This window comes from Vicia villosa, linkage group LG3 (assembly GCF_029867415.1).
Source record: "Vicia villosa cultivar HV-30 ecotype Madison, WI linkage group LG3, Vvil1.0, whole genome shotgun sequence".
Classification (NCBI taxonomy): domain Eukaryota; kingdom Viridiplantae; phylum Streptophyta; class Magnoliopsida; order Fabales; family Fabaceae; genus Vicia; species Vicia villosa.
The window spans coordinates 86,524,476-86,542,238 of NC_081182.1; the positions used below are offsets into that span (position 1 = coordinate 86,524,476).

Consider the following 17,763-nt stretch of genomic DNA (forward strand, 5'->3'; position numbering starts at 1 on the left):
TATTTTGATTAATGTGGGAAGGAAATATCAAAAGGCATGAAAATTGTTGGAAATAGAAAACTGAATTGATTTAGCCGTAAAAACCTATCATATTGGAAGCATATAGTTGGTTCACGCAAAACAATTTTTTGGAAAATAAATGGTCCATAATTATTATAAAAAATTTATAAATTAAATAGGTGGATAATTAATTATAAATAAGACCAAAGTGAATATATAGTAATTTTAAAAAAAATGAATTATTAAATTAACAATTATAGTAAGATTTCCTAACGTAGAAATTATAAAAATAGTAAGCTCTCTATAATTGTGACACTTGTCAAAATTGACAAAAATCTCATTTTGCTTTATTATATTGTATGATATATATATATATATATATATATATATATATATATATATATATATATATATATATATATATATATATATATATATATATATATATATATATATATATATATATATATATATATATATATATATATATATATATATATATAATTTTACTTGTACTAGTTATTGCTAAAAAATAAAAAATAAAATATATCAATGAATCACAACCGTTAATTTGTTGAAAGTATTTGACTTTTATTTTAATTCTTTTAAATAATATAATTGATTGATTGTGATACATTGAAAGAGTAAATTTTTTTACATCAACAATACATATCAATTAAACTCATTTTTTAATTAAAAGAATATTTTAGTCAAACAATAATGTTTACTTCATCCGTGTGTCACTTTTATGAAAAAATTTTGTTTCATTTTAATTGTCACTTTCAAATTTTAATGTAGTAATCATCATAATTTTGTCAAAATTGTCCTTAACTAATTATTATGAGAAAGAAAAAAATATATTAAAAATAAAAATTAAAGATATTATAGAAAAAATTATAGTTTAAAAATAACAATTATTATTAGTTTTGCTCTATGTATAAAAAGTTTAAATGTGACAATTAAAAAGGTAATGAGGGAGTATTGTGTAAAAGAAATGTTTATCCTTAAAATGGAAAAATAAAAAAATTAAAAAGGTAATGAGGGAGAATTGTGTAAAAGAAATGTTTATCCTTAAAATGGAAAAATAAAAAAAAAGGTTTAGTACATGAAAGTCCATATGTAAATCGTTTTGAACCTTGGTCACTATTGTACTCTCCAATCCCAATCCAAAGCCCAGTTGCGTTTCACACTTTCACTTCACTTCTACACTTCTAGGTTTTCTCCTTCTTCAGCCTCTCTCTCTCTCTAGACTCATTCGCGTCTTTCCGACGAACAAGAACCAACAACTCGCTTCTCTCCAATGGCATCCAAGTTCGGCTACGCCGGCGGTATTCCGGAACGGAAGGTTCGTCCGGTATGGGACGCCATTGATTCTCGCCAGTTCAAGAACGCTCTCAAACACGTTACCACGCTCCTCGCTAAGCACGCTAATTCACCTTACGCTCTCGTAAGATCATTTTCCGATTTCATTCTTGTTTCTTTACGATAACTGTGAAATTGAACTGATTTTCTTGGTTTTTGTCTCTAATTAGGCTCTTAAAGCTCTCGTTCTTGAAAGAATGGGGAAACCAGAAGATGCTTTCTCTGTTTCACTCAATGCTAAGGAATATCTCTTTTCCAATGATTCTCTCTTGATTGATGATCTCACTCTCAGTACATTGCAGATAGTCTTTCAGCGTCTGGATCGCCGTCAGTATCGTTTTGTCTCTTATCTAAATATATTTGTAGTTATAGAATTCGTTATTCTTTGAATTTTGTTCAATTTTATCTGTTTTTATTTTATTGTGCTTTGTTGTGTTGTTGACTAGAGTTTGTTTGTTTAGTGGATTTGGCTACTGAATGCTATGAACATGCCTGTGGTAAATTTCCTAATAAAATGGAACTCATGATGGGATTGTTTAACTGCTATGTTCGCGAGTACTCATTTGTGAAACAGCAGCAGGTTTGTTCGTTTGCTGTTTGCTTATCCCTATGAGTGTGATTTTTTATTTTGTTTAATTTATGTTAACTAACTTTATATCTCTATCATTTTCTGTTTTGTGTTTGCAGACAGCTATCAAAATGTACAAGCTTTCTGGAGAAGAGAAATATCTTCTTTGGGCTGTTTGTAGCATCCAATTACAGGTTCTCCCCACTTGTTTTCTCTCTTTATCCACTCGAGTTATCTTATGCAGTGTGTGTTGAAGTGTTTGTTTCGATGTGCTGAGTGAGCTTAAGGAGGGATGAATGTGAAATGAAAATGGAATGTCATTATATTATATCATATAGTGGATAGACGCGAGAAAGTAGAGTACATTTAGAATATCATGGACACTGCTGAGAATTAAATAATATGTCGATTTTCTTACCGTTATTGCTGTCCCATGATTAAGTGTAGTTTTGATTGTTAATTTTAGAATTATTGTTTTGTCTCTTGATTGTTTTTTCCTTCTTTCTGTTAGTCAAACTTGTAATTGTAAGATTTATAAATTCTAAATACACTAATTGATCGAAATGCTTATAATATGATTAATTAAGTAAAGAGGAGTGCAGAAAATTTCTTACTCAGTTGCATGGAAATGATCTAGTTTTAAGAAAATATTTTATATGCAGTTTGGATTGATCTCAAGGCATGTATGTGACTAGATGCAAGACCAATGCTGCTGATGATTGTAGTAGCTCTAGAGTCTTGGTCTGGTTTCAGGTTCAAGAAGTTTTGTCCCATTCATAATCAACCTGTAATGTAATTATATATAGATATAGATACAATGCAAGACTGAAATCTATCTGTTAGTAAAGAATATTTAACTGAAGCTGTTTGAAGCTATAACGACCTTTCATCCATTGATAGATTTAAATGTGTTGTAACTATATGGTCTTAAATTGGGCTAGTTATCGATATCAATGTATCATTGCTTATATTATAATCTTTTCTGAACCTAACTCTTGAATGCCCTAATCTGCTACTAATCTGTAATTTATCTGTAATATTTTAATTTTTAAAACTGGCTGGACCTCATGCATATCCTTGTGATGCTTTCAACAATATTTCATTGATGTGACATCGTTAGTATTTTCCTTCAAATTTATTAATCTATTCTTGGTGACGGACTTATATTGACTTATTTTATGTGTACTGAATTCATGATAGGTGCTTTGTGGCAACGGAGGAGATAAACTTTTAGTTTTAGCTGAAGGCTTACTTAAGAAACATGTTACTTCACATAGCTTACACGACCCTGAAGGTGATCTTCTAATATCATTATAATCATCATCAATATTATTTTGATAAAAAAGAAATTCATTGATACAAAAGGAGAAGATTACAAAGAGATTAGAGAATAAGGGATCGTACTGTGAAAATATATACAAAATTGCCAGTCCCTTTATAAATCTATGAGGGAACTCTAACAATTCACCTAGCTTACATTAAGTAGATGCCCCAAACTCCTAGTCCTATCAAAAAGAAGTTTATCACTCAGGGGCTCTTCCTAAAGGTACAAATAAGAAGTTAGATGCAAGACTGGTTCTAAGCTTGCCCCGCCATGGCCGCTATGGCGGATATACATGGTGGTTTTTGGGCTCGCCGCAATGGTAAATATCGTCCGCTATTGCGGGTTTTTCCGCCATAATCCGCAATAACGGCGCCGCAAAGTGGCCAGTATGGCGGGATTTTGGCTCTTCGCCATGGACCGCCATCCGCCATCGACAACACTGGATTTACATTTTACACGAACACCCTAGAAGGATCAAGAGACCCAAGATGCCAAGAGAAATTTCAACTAAAAGAATTCCATATCATTAAGTTACTAAACATAGAGAATTTCAATAGTGGAATATTGAAACCTTAAAGATTGTAGATAGTAAATTGTATAAGGAAGAAAAGGGGAAAAAGATGCCACAAATCCAAATCAAAAGACAAACATTCTATTCCACGATTCTTTCTTATTTATTTTGGGCAAACATAAGACTGCTGCTGTGCAGTGATGTTAGATAGCTGGTATAGTGGCACTATACCTCTATAGCGCTATAGCACAGTGGAATTCGGACAAACCTTTATTGTTTCACGATATACTACTAAGTACAAAATGTTGTTAAATAGCTGCCATGATGGCACAATAACACTATTGCATAGCGGTCACAATTGACAATACTGCTGTCATGCCATTAAACAAAGCATATGTTCAATAGTTTAAATTCCCAAAATTGGTTGCAGCTCTTATGGTCTACGTTTCCATATTGGAACAACAAGCTAAGTTTGGGGATGCTTTGGAAATTCTATCGGGAAAAATGGGATCACTTTTGATGATTAAAGTTGATAAGCTACGACTGCAGGTAATCTCAATAGTTTTCTTCCTTTCATGTAACTTCAGTTTAACTTTTGAGTTCTGCTTCTTATTTATTATGAATTAATTGTCCATCCAATTAAATTATAAGGGAATATTGGTATTTGGGAAGACGTTTTTCCATGGTTAATAATAAGGTGGAAGTCATAATTTAATAAATCTGTATATTACAAAGATAGTAACTTCTAAGCAATAATATTTAAAAATAGATCCTGAGGCAAATTCTCTTTGAAATGCCCATCAATAGAGTTAATAAAAACTAACACAGAAGTGTACTTATTTTCATATTATAATTTTGATCTATTTGAAAGTAAATGTATTGTGTAGCTGCTGCTTAATTAAAGAGACATAACTTATATTGGGGGGCGATGCTTAGCTAAATATAGGAAACTGAATAATATTGGTATTTCATATTTGGGAGGACATTTTCCATGGTTAATAATATGGTGGAAGTCATAATTAAATAAATCTGTTTGTTACAAAGTTAGTGAAACTTAATAGTGTTGCGTTCCATGCAGTTGTAATTTGTAAGGATATAATATTTGAAAATAGGTCCTGAGACAAACATTTTTTTAAACGCCCAGCAATAAAATTAGTTAAAACTTGTACAAACGTGTACTTTCTTAAAATTAAAACTTATAATTTTGATCTATTTGTAAGTAAAATAATTTTGCAGCTGCTGCTTAATTAAAGAGACATATATTGAGAGGTGATGCTTAGCTAAATATAGAAAACTGAAGAATACTGATCGAACTAACTTGCTTTGAGATTTGATTGTTTTCATGGATTGTCTATAAGCTATGTTGCTATTCAGACTCTTTTTTTAAAGGTTTTGTTTCCCTTGTTTGACTTGTAGAGGGGTTGAGAACTTGGAAGCTTTAATCTTTACGTGTGTATTACTATTATTCCATCATATCCTCTTATCATTCTCGTTCACCCTTCTATCTTTTCTTTCTCTAACATTGTTGTTCCTATATAAAATAGGAAAATAAACATGGGGAATTATTTTCATTTGTATTGTTTGACTTTTCTCACTAACCTTTATACTCTGACTTTAAGTTGACAGGGGAGACTCCTGGCTCTGGCATGTGACTACACTGCAGCTGCTGATATCTTTCACAAAATTCTGGAGTCATGGTATGCCTTGGATGCTGAATTCTTGTTTAAACATGACATTTCAAAAGCTTAGTTGGTTAGCCGGTGGTAATTGTTAAATGTTAATGGATAAAGTGGTCTTGGTTGTCTTTTCAACTAGGTGGGTCAGCTATAAAAATGAAATAGCGCTGTAATGGTTTATCTTTATCATAAACCATTTTCAAATATGATGAAATAACTTACGATGGAATTCTATTATCTTTTCCAACAACGTTTGCTACCCTATCTTTTCTTCTAATACATTTTTCATTAACTTTTCTCGTTTAGAGTTGCTGCTTATTAGTCATAATTTTCTCATCTTTATAATATGGAGCTTATCATTTTGTTGTTTTTTATCACCCAACATTTAATCCTATATAACATTACATTTTTTTTGACTATGCTAAGATTTTATCTTAAGCATGATCAATACTTTTCTTTCACATACCAACTCTCAAAGCACTTTATTTTGCACAACCTTTTTCCTAAGCCATAATTCACCATCTATTTCCCCATCATTCCGTATGCTGGATCCCCAATGCCATTAGTGGTATGGTATCTAGTTTTTATTTTTTTGTGGAATTAGTATGCCTCTCACTAAACTTACATTCAACATATTCATATTTACTCCCACCTAAACAAAATACATGTGTTTCTAAAGCATGTCATTCCATCTCTAGCTTTCCATTTATTTCAAAAAGTACGCAACACGGTACCTATTCTTGAGTCCATACTTGTGTGGAAGTCTCTGGTACCCACTTGCATTCTGTCACTAATTTTGATCCGTAAGAGATCTCATAGTACACATCCTTGATTAATGTTATTAAATTCGGACCAGTCATCAACTCGATCGGGGTGTTGTGTTAATGGGTCACTAGTTGAATCATTGAGTTGAGATATGGGTTTTTTCATATACACCCTCAATCTAAGCACTATTAGCTTGGTGCGTGGTTAATATGGTTGCTACGTTGATACCATCTTAGCTTTTGATTCTAACTCAACCCTACTAAGCCGGCGTGGCATGTAAGTCGAGGGTTGGCCATTCTTTATAAATCCTTTTCAGGCCTTATCTCTCTTCCTTGCTTTCAAACTGTCATTTGTTCTTGATTTGTGCCTCTATATGTTATGCCGTGCTCTAAGATTTACCTTCTTAACTTGTAGTCTACAAGCAAGTTGTGCCCTCTTTCTATATTTTACACTCGAGTCATGAAGTGAATTTTAAGATGTTTGTTTCTTGAATAAAACTCATTGCGCAGCCCTTTCTACCATTGATGTTGTTTCTTCTTTTGGCAGTCCAGACGATTGGGAGTGTTTCCTTCATTACCTAGGCTGTTTACTGGAAGATGGAAGCATTTGGTGTGATGAGGCTGTTAATGATCCAGTTCACCCCCCAAAATTTGTCAGTTGCAAAGTATCACACTTGACAGACGAACAGGTGACTTTTGTCTTTGAGAGTGTTTAATTAAGACAATATTTATGGATGAAAGTGGCATTTACTATTTGTGTAGAGCTTGATTCATGTATAATTGTAAACTACTAACATCAGTGCAGTTTGACAGTCGAATATCAATTGCATCAGCTTTTATACTGAGGTTACAAACAGAAACTTCTGATAGTTCTGTAAGATGTCCATACCTGGCAACTATAGAAATCGAAAGAAGAAGGCATTTACGTGGGAACGGAAACGATGACACCTTAATGGATGTCATTGTACAATACTTCTGCAGGTACATTGTAGCACAGAACAGAACATAAAATTCTTATAGATTCTTAGTTTTATCCTCAAATATCACACACATTGATGCAGTGCTTTGTTAGGAGTGAATTACATTTTACATCGAGTCATTGACTAGTGTTGACTGACTAGTGTTGATGGGGAACAAACCGTAGGGTTCCCGATCTAGTGCTCCTGGTGCTAGAGTCTGTTGGTTCTTGTGCAAACTATTTATTACTCTGGAGCTTACTTCAGTTTGTTTTAACTGCGAAGAGTGAAAACACAATTTTTAGTATCTTTAAAATTTTTTTGTTGCAGAAAGATGTCAGTTTTCCTGTAGGTTTTAACATGATTGTTTGTAACTCTAGATTGGCTAGCTATATAATCATTTATTTTAGAAAAATTTATTTCATACATATTTAAAGTGTTTTTGTAAATGTGAAACTTGTTTGATTAAGAACTCTGTTTGTTCTCAGGTTTGGTCATTTGGCCTGCTTTACTTCTGATGTTGAAATGTTTATTGAAGCCTTCACTACTGATAAGAAGGCAGAGCTCTTGGGGAAGTTAATGAAAAGCAATGACACATTATCAACTCCACCAACCAAGGCACTTGGGCTGTCTATAAGCATTTCTAAAATTAAACAACAGTTATTGCTAGGGGACATGTTTAAGTCTTCTGCAAGTGGTGAGTTTCATATTGTGGCATTCACCTTTTTTAATTAGATTTTCAGGGAAGTCATTGACATATTCATTATATGACCAGTTCTCCTATGATTCTTTAATTGACTTTTTAATAATTTAATTATAATTCTATCTCATGGCTGAGTGGACATGCACATGATCCATAAAACCAGAAGTTATTTTTTCATGGACACTTGAGGTTGGTGCTTTACACCTAATTATCAGTTGAACATATCTTATTTATTTTTTATATATAAAACAAAGAATATTTTTTATTAGTTGATTAAACCTTCAATCTTGCTCCATTTTGACAATATTGTTTTGCTTCTACTACCGAAATGACCCCTTCTTTTAAAGTATTCCTAATTTTTTTATTCCAACTTTTCTTTTTCTTTTTCCACACTTGGGAGAGGTTAGAAACAAGCTGCTCCTGTTTTCCACTTGTGGCTTGAAGGTCACTTCCTGAACTTCCATATTGAGTATTAATGTAGTTCACCGTAACTTGTCCCAGATGTTGAGGTCTCCTGTGTTCAAATGTTTGAAACGTATTGCAAAAACCTTCCACTTTCAAAGGGTTTTGATCCTCAAGAGAGCATGCATGGCGAGGAGCTGCTTTCAATTACATGCAATATTTTGGTTCAGGTATGCCATATTTCATTTTTTATTTAAATTTTTATGCTGATCATTGTCAAAAATGATTTAGAAGATATTCTTCTCTTGTAGTTTTTGTTCCCTGTTTACATATGAATATTCAAGTTGTTGATAATTATTATTAGTGTTATGCAACTTGTGCTAGAATCTATTGTCTACATAGCGGAAGTCCCAAATTTTCTCATACTTGGCCACCTCCAAACACCATGTTGTGGACTGTAGCAAAATCCTTCTTAAAATTCTAATAGCGGTTGGGTCAAAAACTGCACTGAAATTTGCCATGGCCGCTTTTTAACAACACTGGTATGTGTTGCAAGTTGCAGACTCACTTGTATCGATCGTTGTAAGCTAGACAAGAGAACCCAATAATGTTTCCCAGCTGCAGATTAACCAATATTGTTTCCCTCGCTGTAATTAAGAAAACCCTATTGTATTAATTAAATCCATTTTGTGAACCTGATCCTTTTTGTGCGATTTAGCACGTGTGTTATTGCGTCTTTGTGTACCCAACCAAAATAAAAGGTGCAGCTCTGATATATAGAACCACACACTTACAAATAGAGGTAATCAGCCATTTCTGATGTACTTGTGCTTCAGAGGCTTGAAGTGATCCGAGCTTTTAGCATACTCATCAGGTTTTTTCTCCAAAACAATCATATAATTAAAGAGGATTTCTCAATACACCCCATGAATCTCTTAGCCACCTGGCGAAATTCCATTTATGTCCCCTGCATCCGTGGATGTACCTCCGGAAGCACTTTTTTTTTAAAAAAAAATTGGTTTTTCCGGTAGATGCATATACGTAAACGTTAAAACATAGTGAAACTTGAGATTTTTTCAATTAATTGGGAAAATCCCAAGTTCATGAAATCTTTCGTATCTACATCTACGGAAGGGTTTGAAAATAGAGTGTTCCGTAGATGTACCTACGGAATATTCTGTTATATTTTAAATCATTTACATTTCACTCCGAAACTCAATTTTTATAACAAAAATAGAACATCAAATTATAGTAAATCAAAATAGTGCAATTGAGGTTTTCCAATTACTTTGATTTACTAAAATTTGATTTGATGTTCCAATTTTGTTTAAAAAATTGGAGTGTAGGAGTGAAATGTAGTTGATTTGAAAATATAACAGAATGTTCCGTGGGTACATCTACGGAACATTCTATTTTCAAACCCTTCCGTAGATGTAGCTACGGAAGATTTCATGAACTTAATTAATTTGAGATTTTCCCAATTAATTGGGAAAATCCCTAGTTTAACTATGTTTTAACGCTTCCGTAGATGCATCTACGTAAAAAACCAATTTTTTTTTTTAAAAAGGTGCTTCCGGAGGTACATCTATGGAAGTAGGAGGGCTATTTTGCCAATTCGCATGTGCGTGAGAGATCCATGGGGTCTAGTTAGAAATTCTCTAACTAAACGGCTAATAGAACTTAAAAACTGGTAATTTGTTTGTTTCTCAAGTAAATTTAAAACCAAAAAATAATTTATATTACTTCAAAAATTAAATTATTTATTCTGCCTTGGAATTGTGTATGCTTACTTCGTGTATTGTTTGCAATATGGCCAAACATTGTTGTGTTATAGTACTGCATTACAGGTAATCTTATCATTGCAAATATTTAGACAATAATCTGACTGCTATATTAACTACTGCTATTGATGTAGTTATTCTGGCGTACCAAAAATATCGGCTATTTGGTAGAGGCGGTCATGGTTTTGGAGTTTGGCTTGTCGATACGAAGGTCAGGGATAATTATTTTGTATTATACCTTGTAATCTCACATATGTAATATAATACTGTAGAAACCGATTCCTCTAAAGTGAATTGCTCCTAATATCATTGATTAACAAGTCAAAGTTTATAGGTAAATCATATAAATTATGAGTTTGTCAAAAATACATTTGGTTTTCAGATGACTCCAATTCAGTGCTATTAATTATTTCGTATTATTGTACCTTGAAATGTCCCATGAAAGTGCATCAAGCCGAAGCATTTCATTGAACTTGCATTGGTCTCTGGCTACATGTAGCACATATGGCCAATGTTTTGTGTCTTTACAGCCCATGTGTAATATAATAAGGTAGAATCGGGATCCTCTAAAATGAGTTGCTCCTAATATCATTGATTAACAAATCAAAGGTGGATATCATAGGAAAATCATAACAAATCACATATTTGCTAAAGTTATATTGATTTTCTCTCTTTACACTTCACTCATTTTAAAGGACTGTAATAGTTTTATACTATCATTGGTATTATGCATTTGTGAACTATCGCCATTAGAGAATCTGCTTTGTGAGCAGAATAGCTATGTAATCATAAGATAATAGTGTACAAAAATTTAAAAGCCTAGCTTTATTATCTAATAACTTGACGCAACATCTCTTGGATTTAATTCAAATTACTGTTTGTATTTTTTCTTAGATTATTTTGTGAGTTATAACTGCTCTATTTATTTAAATACTTACATTAGGATTTGAGTTTATCACGATTAAGTTAGTTAGCAATTGGTATATGATGACTTTTGACTTGAAAACGTTGGATTATGCCAAGTCAGTAGTTTGGATTATGCCAAGTCAGTAGTGTCAGTAGTTTGTTTTGACTTGAGTACACCAGTCAGTAGTTTGTTTGACTTTCTTGAATGAATAAACCTATGGATTATACAAAATATCCTATAATTCATATTTGCACTCCATTCATTATATATGATCTGGATGCATACTTTGAGTCAGGAATGAATTTTTTAATTTGTTATTTGGTTGACACAATAGCAAAATAGTTTCTAATTTTGAAGAGTGTAGTGTGTGATATCTTAAGATTACTGTCAATCTTGGTTACTTAGCGTGTTAACACTGTTGCCTCTGATGCATTAGATGATTTGGTTCAAAGTGGCAGATCTTAAGCTAAATACTTGTGATTCTTTTATAATGATAGTTTTACTTTGAAATAGCTTATGCACCTTTCTTGTTTGTGCAGATATGTATCACAGTACAAGATATTACTACTGCACTTGTATTGCCACTTTGGTGCTCTTTCAGTGGCACATGAATGGTAAGGTTGTTCATTTAATTATATTTTAGGTCATTGAAAAGTCTCCATAGTATTTCTGCTTTTAAGTAATTTGTTGCCACTATCAGTCTATCTTATTCAACACATATCTTTGTTCTCTCCAGGTATAAATCACTGGATATCAAGAATATCTTAACGGAAAGTATGCTACACCACATTTTACCTCAGATGTTGGTCTCTCCTCTATGGTCCGAGTTAAATGGTCTGCTAAAGGACTACCTGAAGTTTATGGATGACCACTTCAGAGAATCTGCAGATTTAACATCTCTTGCCTATCATCATAAAAATTACTCAAAAGTATGTATACTTGAGTCTTTATTACTTCTAGTAACTATCCTTTTAAACTAGATTATCAATGAAGTATATGGATGCATAGATCTGCAATTGTAAGCCTAGTTTCTTTAAAAGATTTCTTCAGGCCTGTCAGTCTAGATAATCAATGCCTAGTTACAATATTCATATCTAGAGAGATTATCAATCCGTCTGCACTCCCCACCTCTCCCAAAAATTAATATATTTTGTGGTTGAATCCTCTGCAACATTTTACTAGGTTTTAAGTCTATTCATAAATAATGCCAAGGCGAAAATTCAAAACTGATAAGGGCAGAACAGGTTCTTTTTGTAGAATACTTCGAAAGGAAATTTTTTGCTACTTAATGTGCTGATCTCTGATGAACCTAGCTAGAAATGAAGTTGAGATTTGATCTTATTTTGTTGTATTCTTAGTGGGCTGCCTGTATTCAAAACATGATTAGTATGCATCTGTCCATTTAGTGCTCGTGGTTGAGATGGGGCTGCCTAGGTAACAAAAAGTATATGCATGTGGACACGGCATATTAGAGTACAAAACTTGTACTGTATGGTTTATGTTTCTATATAGTCTCAGTGTTGTATACTGTATTACACAAATGGACTCTTAGCATATGTACAGTTCAAAGACTGTTGTCAAATATCGTCCATGGCAGATATTGGTGGTGGGTTTTAGGCTCTCACCATGGCCAAGTGTGTACAGGATAGGGCGCCATATATATGCCGATATGGCGGTGTCTTATGTCAGGGTTATTCTGGGATTTTGGCTCTATGCCATGGGCCGCCATCCACCATCAATAATACTATCATAAGCAACTCACAAGTCAGTCAGTTAGTTCAAATTACAGCTGTCCAACTACAAGTGAGTTAAAGCTTATAACTACTATGTACGATACAAACGTTAGTTCACAACTCAGATCTATAATACAGAAACATATTCTCAGAAATAACTACGTCTTAATTCTGTCATTTTAATCTTATGTCTATGTCATGTCGATTCTAACATAATCTTTAAAGCACTGTGTCCATGTTTGAATTGAGGCTTACATTTACTTCATGTTCCAGATAATGGAATTTGTCCAGTTCAAAGATAGGTTGCAACATTCTAGTCAGTATTTGGTGGCACGAGTGGAAACACCCCTTTTACAGCTAAAACAGAATGCAAATAACATTGAAGATGAAGAGGTGATTCACATTTTCCAGTTTTGTTACATGTTGCCTTTCTTTATAAATATAATGGTTGGTTTAACAAGTTCATATTTTCTCAGGGCATCCTTCAAAGCATGAAATGTGGGATTCACTTCCTTGAGCTGTCTAATGAGATTGGGTCAAAGTCTTTGACCTTCAATGAAGACTTGGAGTCACGGCCCTGGTGGACACCAACATTAGAGAAAAATTACCTTCTAGGTTAGTTTCTCAATCTTGCAACTATTTAACATTGGTTTTTAAAAGAAAATGAATCCTCAAAGTATGTGTGAGATAAAATCTATGAAGCACACCCTCCGATATGGACATTGGAACACGGTGCGGACACTCCGACACCTATAATGTCAAAAACATAGAGCACCGGCATCGCATCATATATGATAGTGTTTGACTTTTACTTATCCATCTACTATTAAAAGAGTTAAAAATATCCTAATCAAATTTAATGTCATTAATTCTCCATAGATCAATATTGCTTCAACACATGTTTGAACCTTTTAAATGTGTATGAGATTTCTTCTGAAAATGTATAAGGTGTGTTAAAGCAAAGAAAAAAACAATTTTTTTAAAACACTTGTCTGAATTGTTCGACGTATTTTGTACGAGTGTTATACATGTGTCGGACATCAATTCAAAGAGTATTTTTGGACACTTTTGTGAGTTTTTTAACACGTGTCGCACAACCTTGACATGCCTACCCTTAGAGGTGTCCGTGCTTCATTGGTTAAAATGAATATAAAATTGGCTTTATACAATTGAAAGTATATGTGATACCATTGGTTAAAATGAATATAAAATTGGCTTTTTTACAAATGAAAATGTACGTGATACATCATGTTTTGGTTACAATTAACAAATAATGTATAACCTAATATTAAGCTGTTAAAAAAAATATTACCTCAAGCAAATGTTTTTTACAATATTATGGTCAAAGCACAGATCCATTACAATGTTATGCTCAAAGCAGAGGTCCATTACATTATTATGGTGCAATTGATTATTGATCGATTAATCTGGTCAAATTTGTTAATTTTTTGACCACCTGTGCTGCAATACTTTATGCTCTTTTGCCTGATCAGACATTACTAAATAATATTAAAAACTACAGAAAAAAAGGCACATGTTTAAGCAATACAGTAGCCATGATCTGTTTTTTTTAAAAGATGAGATTTTAAAGATCCAATTTAAATTGAAAATTACAGGTGTTAGGGTCTTCACAATTAAACTTATCAGATAGTTTGTCTTCTGTTTCAGGGCCATTCCAAGGGATTTCATATTGTCCTAGAGAAATATTGGTAAGTCAATTCCATCTGAACAATTTGTTATCAGATTATAAATAATGTTTGTGGTTGTATAAACAAAGTTTTTTAATATTTCGTTTCTTTATTGCTTGGTTTGTCAACACTGTAGACCAAAGAAAGGGAGACAAGTTTAAAGAGAGACATTGAGAAGAAATCCTTACTCCCACGAATGATCTATCTATCAATTCAAAGTGCTTCGTCATCAATCAAGGAGCATGTGGCCAACGGTCCTGATACACCAGGCATCACATTGGAGCTGAAATTATTGCTGGAGCGCTTTGCACAGTTTTTGGGCTTTTCTCTTAGTGAAGCAATAGAAGTGGTCAAGGGTTTCTCTAATGGCGAAAGATCTGTGGTATGAATGCTTATGCTTTTATGCACCATTGCAAAATATTTTAGGAGATCCATGAAACTGAGACTTTGTAACACTGCTGTAATGTTTTTGCATGTTATACTCGTACAAATGCAGACTTGTATGAATATTTTTCTAATGGAGAACTAAATTATTTTGGTGTTAATTCTCTGGTTTCCAGGGGAAGGGGCCCCTGGCAATCCAAAGTTTGGCCAGGAGGTAAGTAAAGCGGGTCTGAGAATTGTTCCCCCATGATTTGAATTTGGGTCCTTCTGAACGATTTGTCCGTAAGTGGAGTCATTAACCACTTAAGCCCAATCACTTGTTTAATGGAGAACTAACTTGAAATAACTATGTGATGATCTAGATATCTCGGAATTCAGAAATGAAATGGAAGAGATTTCTTGAAACAATATACTTTTACACTAGATGTGCTGTGGTAGTGGAAAATCGAGCTATTCTAGATCTGAATTTAGAATTTAGTGTAGGGCTTGCAGATTTGGGCCATTTGTTTGAATTTCTGCATGTTATAGTTTGGGGTTCTAGCTACACTTCTGACTTGTAGCATCATGTTTGATATGTTTTTTCTTACGTGTGGATAACATATCTATATATTGTTGCAGTTTGCAACTAAGAAATTGATTCATATCTTCAAAAAAATGTTGCAGGTTTCTGACTCCAACTTGATTGACTGGTTGAATTTTACTGTATTCTTAAATGCGTGGAACTTGAGTTCCCATGAACTGGTACACCCAGATAGAGATGAACGGAAGCCTATTATTTGGAATATCTTAGATTCAATGTTGGAGAAGTATATTTTTGAGAAGGTTAGGTCCATGGAGCCCCAACTATGCTCTCCATGGAGTGACATTCAACTTCTGATGCAGTTAGTTACAGAACCTTTGGCGTGGCATGGACTTGTGATCCAGTCTTGTCTTAGATCCTGTCTTCCATCAAGTAAGAAGAAAAAGAGAAGTGGGCCGGCCCATCAGTCTAGCTCAAATTTGGCTCACGCAATCACAGATTCTGTTCAGCAATTATCTCTTGTATTGGAGGATGTTATGAAATGGCTAAATGAATGGAACAAAAGACCTGAAGATGAGAACTCGGAGGACATTCTTTCTCTTCTCCGGAAAGATGGGCATAATGATGGGCCAGGCCGGGTCTTTCACATTTTAGAAACATTTATTTCCTCTATGAGTAGTGCGGAAGTTGGTGACGGTATATACCACTCACTGAAGTCTTGGAATCCTGCTGATGTTGCCAGAAAAATGATGACAGGCAAGCTTAAAGTCTTGATGGAATTTTCAGCCATTTGTGAATCAAAGTTGAAGTTATTGCAGTCTCTGAAACAGCAGATAGCTCAAGTGTGAAGAAATGTTATCAGTGGCTGATGCAGGAGTTTTATTTCAGCTTGACAAACGACTCTTTAATCACTCCTGAAAGGAAACTTCAATGTCAGGGGTTGAGAACATGTGCTTCAGTTCTGCTGTTTTTATGTTTGTTTCTTCTACTGATTTTATGAGAGAAGCCTCTGTCGAAATCACGGTATTATTGCTTGCTTACTTGGCTCTAGTCGGTCATTCTGTAAAATTTTCCTGAGTGCACATTCCACCGTCCCCCCATTATGCTGATGGTGGAGAATTTTAGCTGTCCCCCCATTATGCTGATGGTGGAGAATTTTAGCTGTTTGTCTGGGCAAAAATTTTGGTAATGTACTACTGGTTTGAATTTTTTGAATAATACTTTTCCGTTTCAAAATGAATGTCACCTTAACAAATTTTTTGTTTTAAAATAGATGCCGCCTTTTTTTCTTCTATTTCTTTTTCTCTGTATCTTCTAATTAATATTTTGTTAATTATTTAATAAGAATTCTATTTTATTTTGGATATTTGATAGTGGAAATAACACCAACAAAATAATTTTATTATTTAATGTGTATAGAAATAAATCTTAAAATACATTTTTGATAGAGTTAATATCTGTTCTGACCTTCAGTTATCATTCAAAAGCTCTTTTTTTATTTTGTTAGGCACATGTTTTGTAAGAGTGATAGTCCTTATCTACCCGAATTACTGGAAGTATCTCAGGTAGACCCATTTTAACTAAATGTAAATGTGTCTTCAATTATTTGCATGGCAGTTTGTGCAAGTATCATTTTCTTTCTACCATTGTACATATTGAGTTTATAAGGTATTTTAACGGCACATAGGCCAAAAAACGTTGCTTTGCGAGACTCATTAGTATACCTGTGTAATGTGATGTGTTTCTCATGCATCAATAATAATCAATCCATAAGTAAATTCTAAAGTTTCCATTTCCATAGTTGCGCTTTTATCTTTATTGCTCTTTTATTTCAAATGCTTAGATAATATGGCCTCGGTCTTTTAGCAGTCTCATTTGAGACTCTCACTTATTGTATGCTTCTAACTCAGGGATTTTGATCAAACCTATATCTCCTTGGTTTTTAGCACGTGTACTAAATCGCGCAAGTAGTAACATTGAGAAGGTTCGACTATCGAACTCAAAAATTACTTATGATTATCTAGTTTCACTTCATGTTTCACTTGAACAAAAAGTTCATGGTATTTGAATGAGTTGTTTTTTATCTTTTATTTTTAAATCTAACCAAGAGTAAATTTAATTGATTTCAAAATTAATATGATAAAATATGTCAGATGAGACTAACATTGTTTCCCCTTAGTATTATAAATTGACCTTGTTGTTGTTACTTACTCGGTATGACTTAATTTTCCACATTGTTTATTTCTAATTTCTTAGTGAATAAACCTTTAGAGTGTGTTTGGATGGAGTATTTTAATGAGGGAAAGTAATGTTTTGAGGGAATTTAAAATGATTTGACTAAAATCCATTGTTTGGATACAAAAATGAAGAATTGTTAAAATGATGGAAATTTATGGAGTATTTCATCCTAAGTTAAATTTAATCATTTTGAAATGACACCAAAAACCAAAGAATTTGAAATTCCTCTCATGTTCCATAAAATGT

At 33.3% G+C, this 17,763-nt stretch overlaps 1 protein-coding gene across 1 annotated transcript; it reads left to right on the forward strand.

Moving 5' to 3' along the window:
- Positions 1–1,129: 1,129 nt before the first annotated feature.
- Positions 1,130–17,199, forward strand: LOC131662124 (N-terminal acetyltransferase B complex auxiliary subunit NAA25-like). Its single transcript, XM_058931819.1, has 19 exons — positions 1,130–1,447; positions 1,533–1,689; positions 1,824–1,942; positions 2,050–2,124; positions 3,131–3,224; positions 4,196–4,314; positions 5,392–5,462; positions 6,753–6,894; positions 7,011–7,186; positions 7,650–7,858; positions 8,366–8,496; positions 10,182–10,258; positions 11,494–11,568; positions 11,691–11,883; positions 12,961–13,080; positions 13,164–13,302; positions 14,356–14,396; positions 14,512–14,757; positions 15,423–17,199. The coding sequence occupies exons 1-19, from the start codon at positions 1,301–1,303 to the stop codon at positions 16,125–16,127; spliced, it is 3,036 nt and encodes a 1,011-aa protein (XP_058787802.1). The 5' UTR covers positions 1,130–1,300; the 3' UTR covers positions 16,128–17,199.
- The last annotated feature ends 564 nt before the right edge of the window (positions 17,200–17,763 follow it).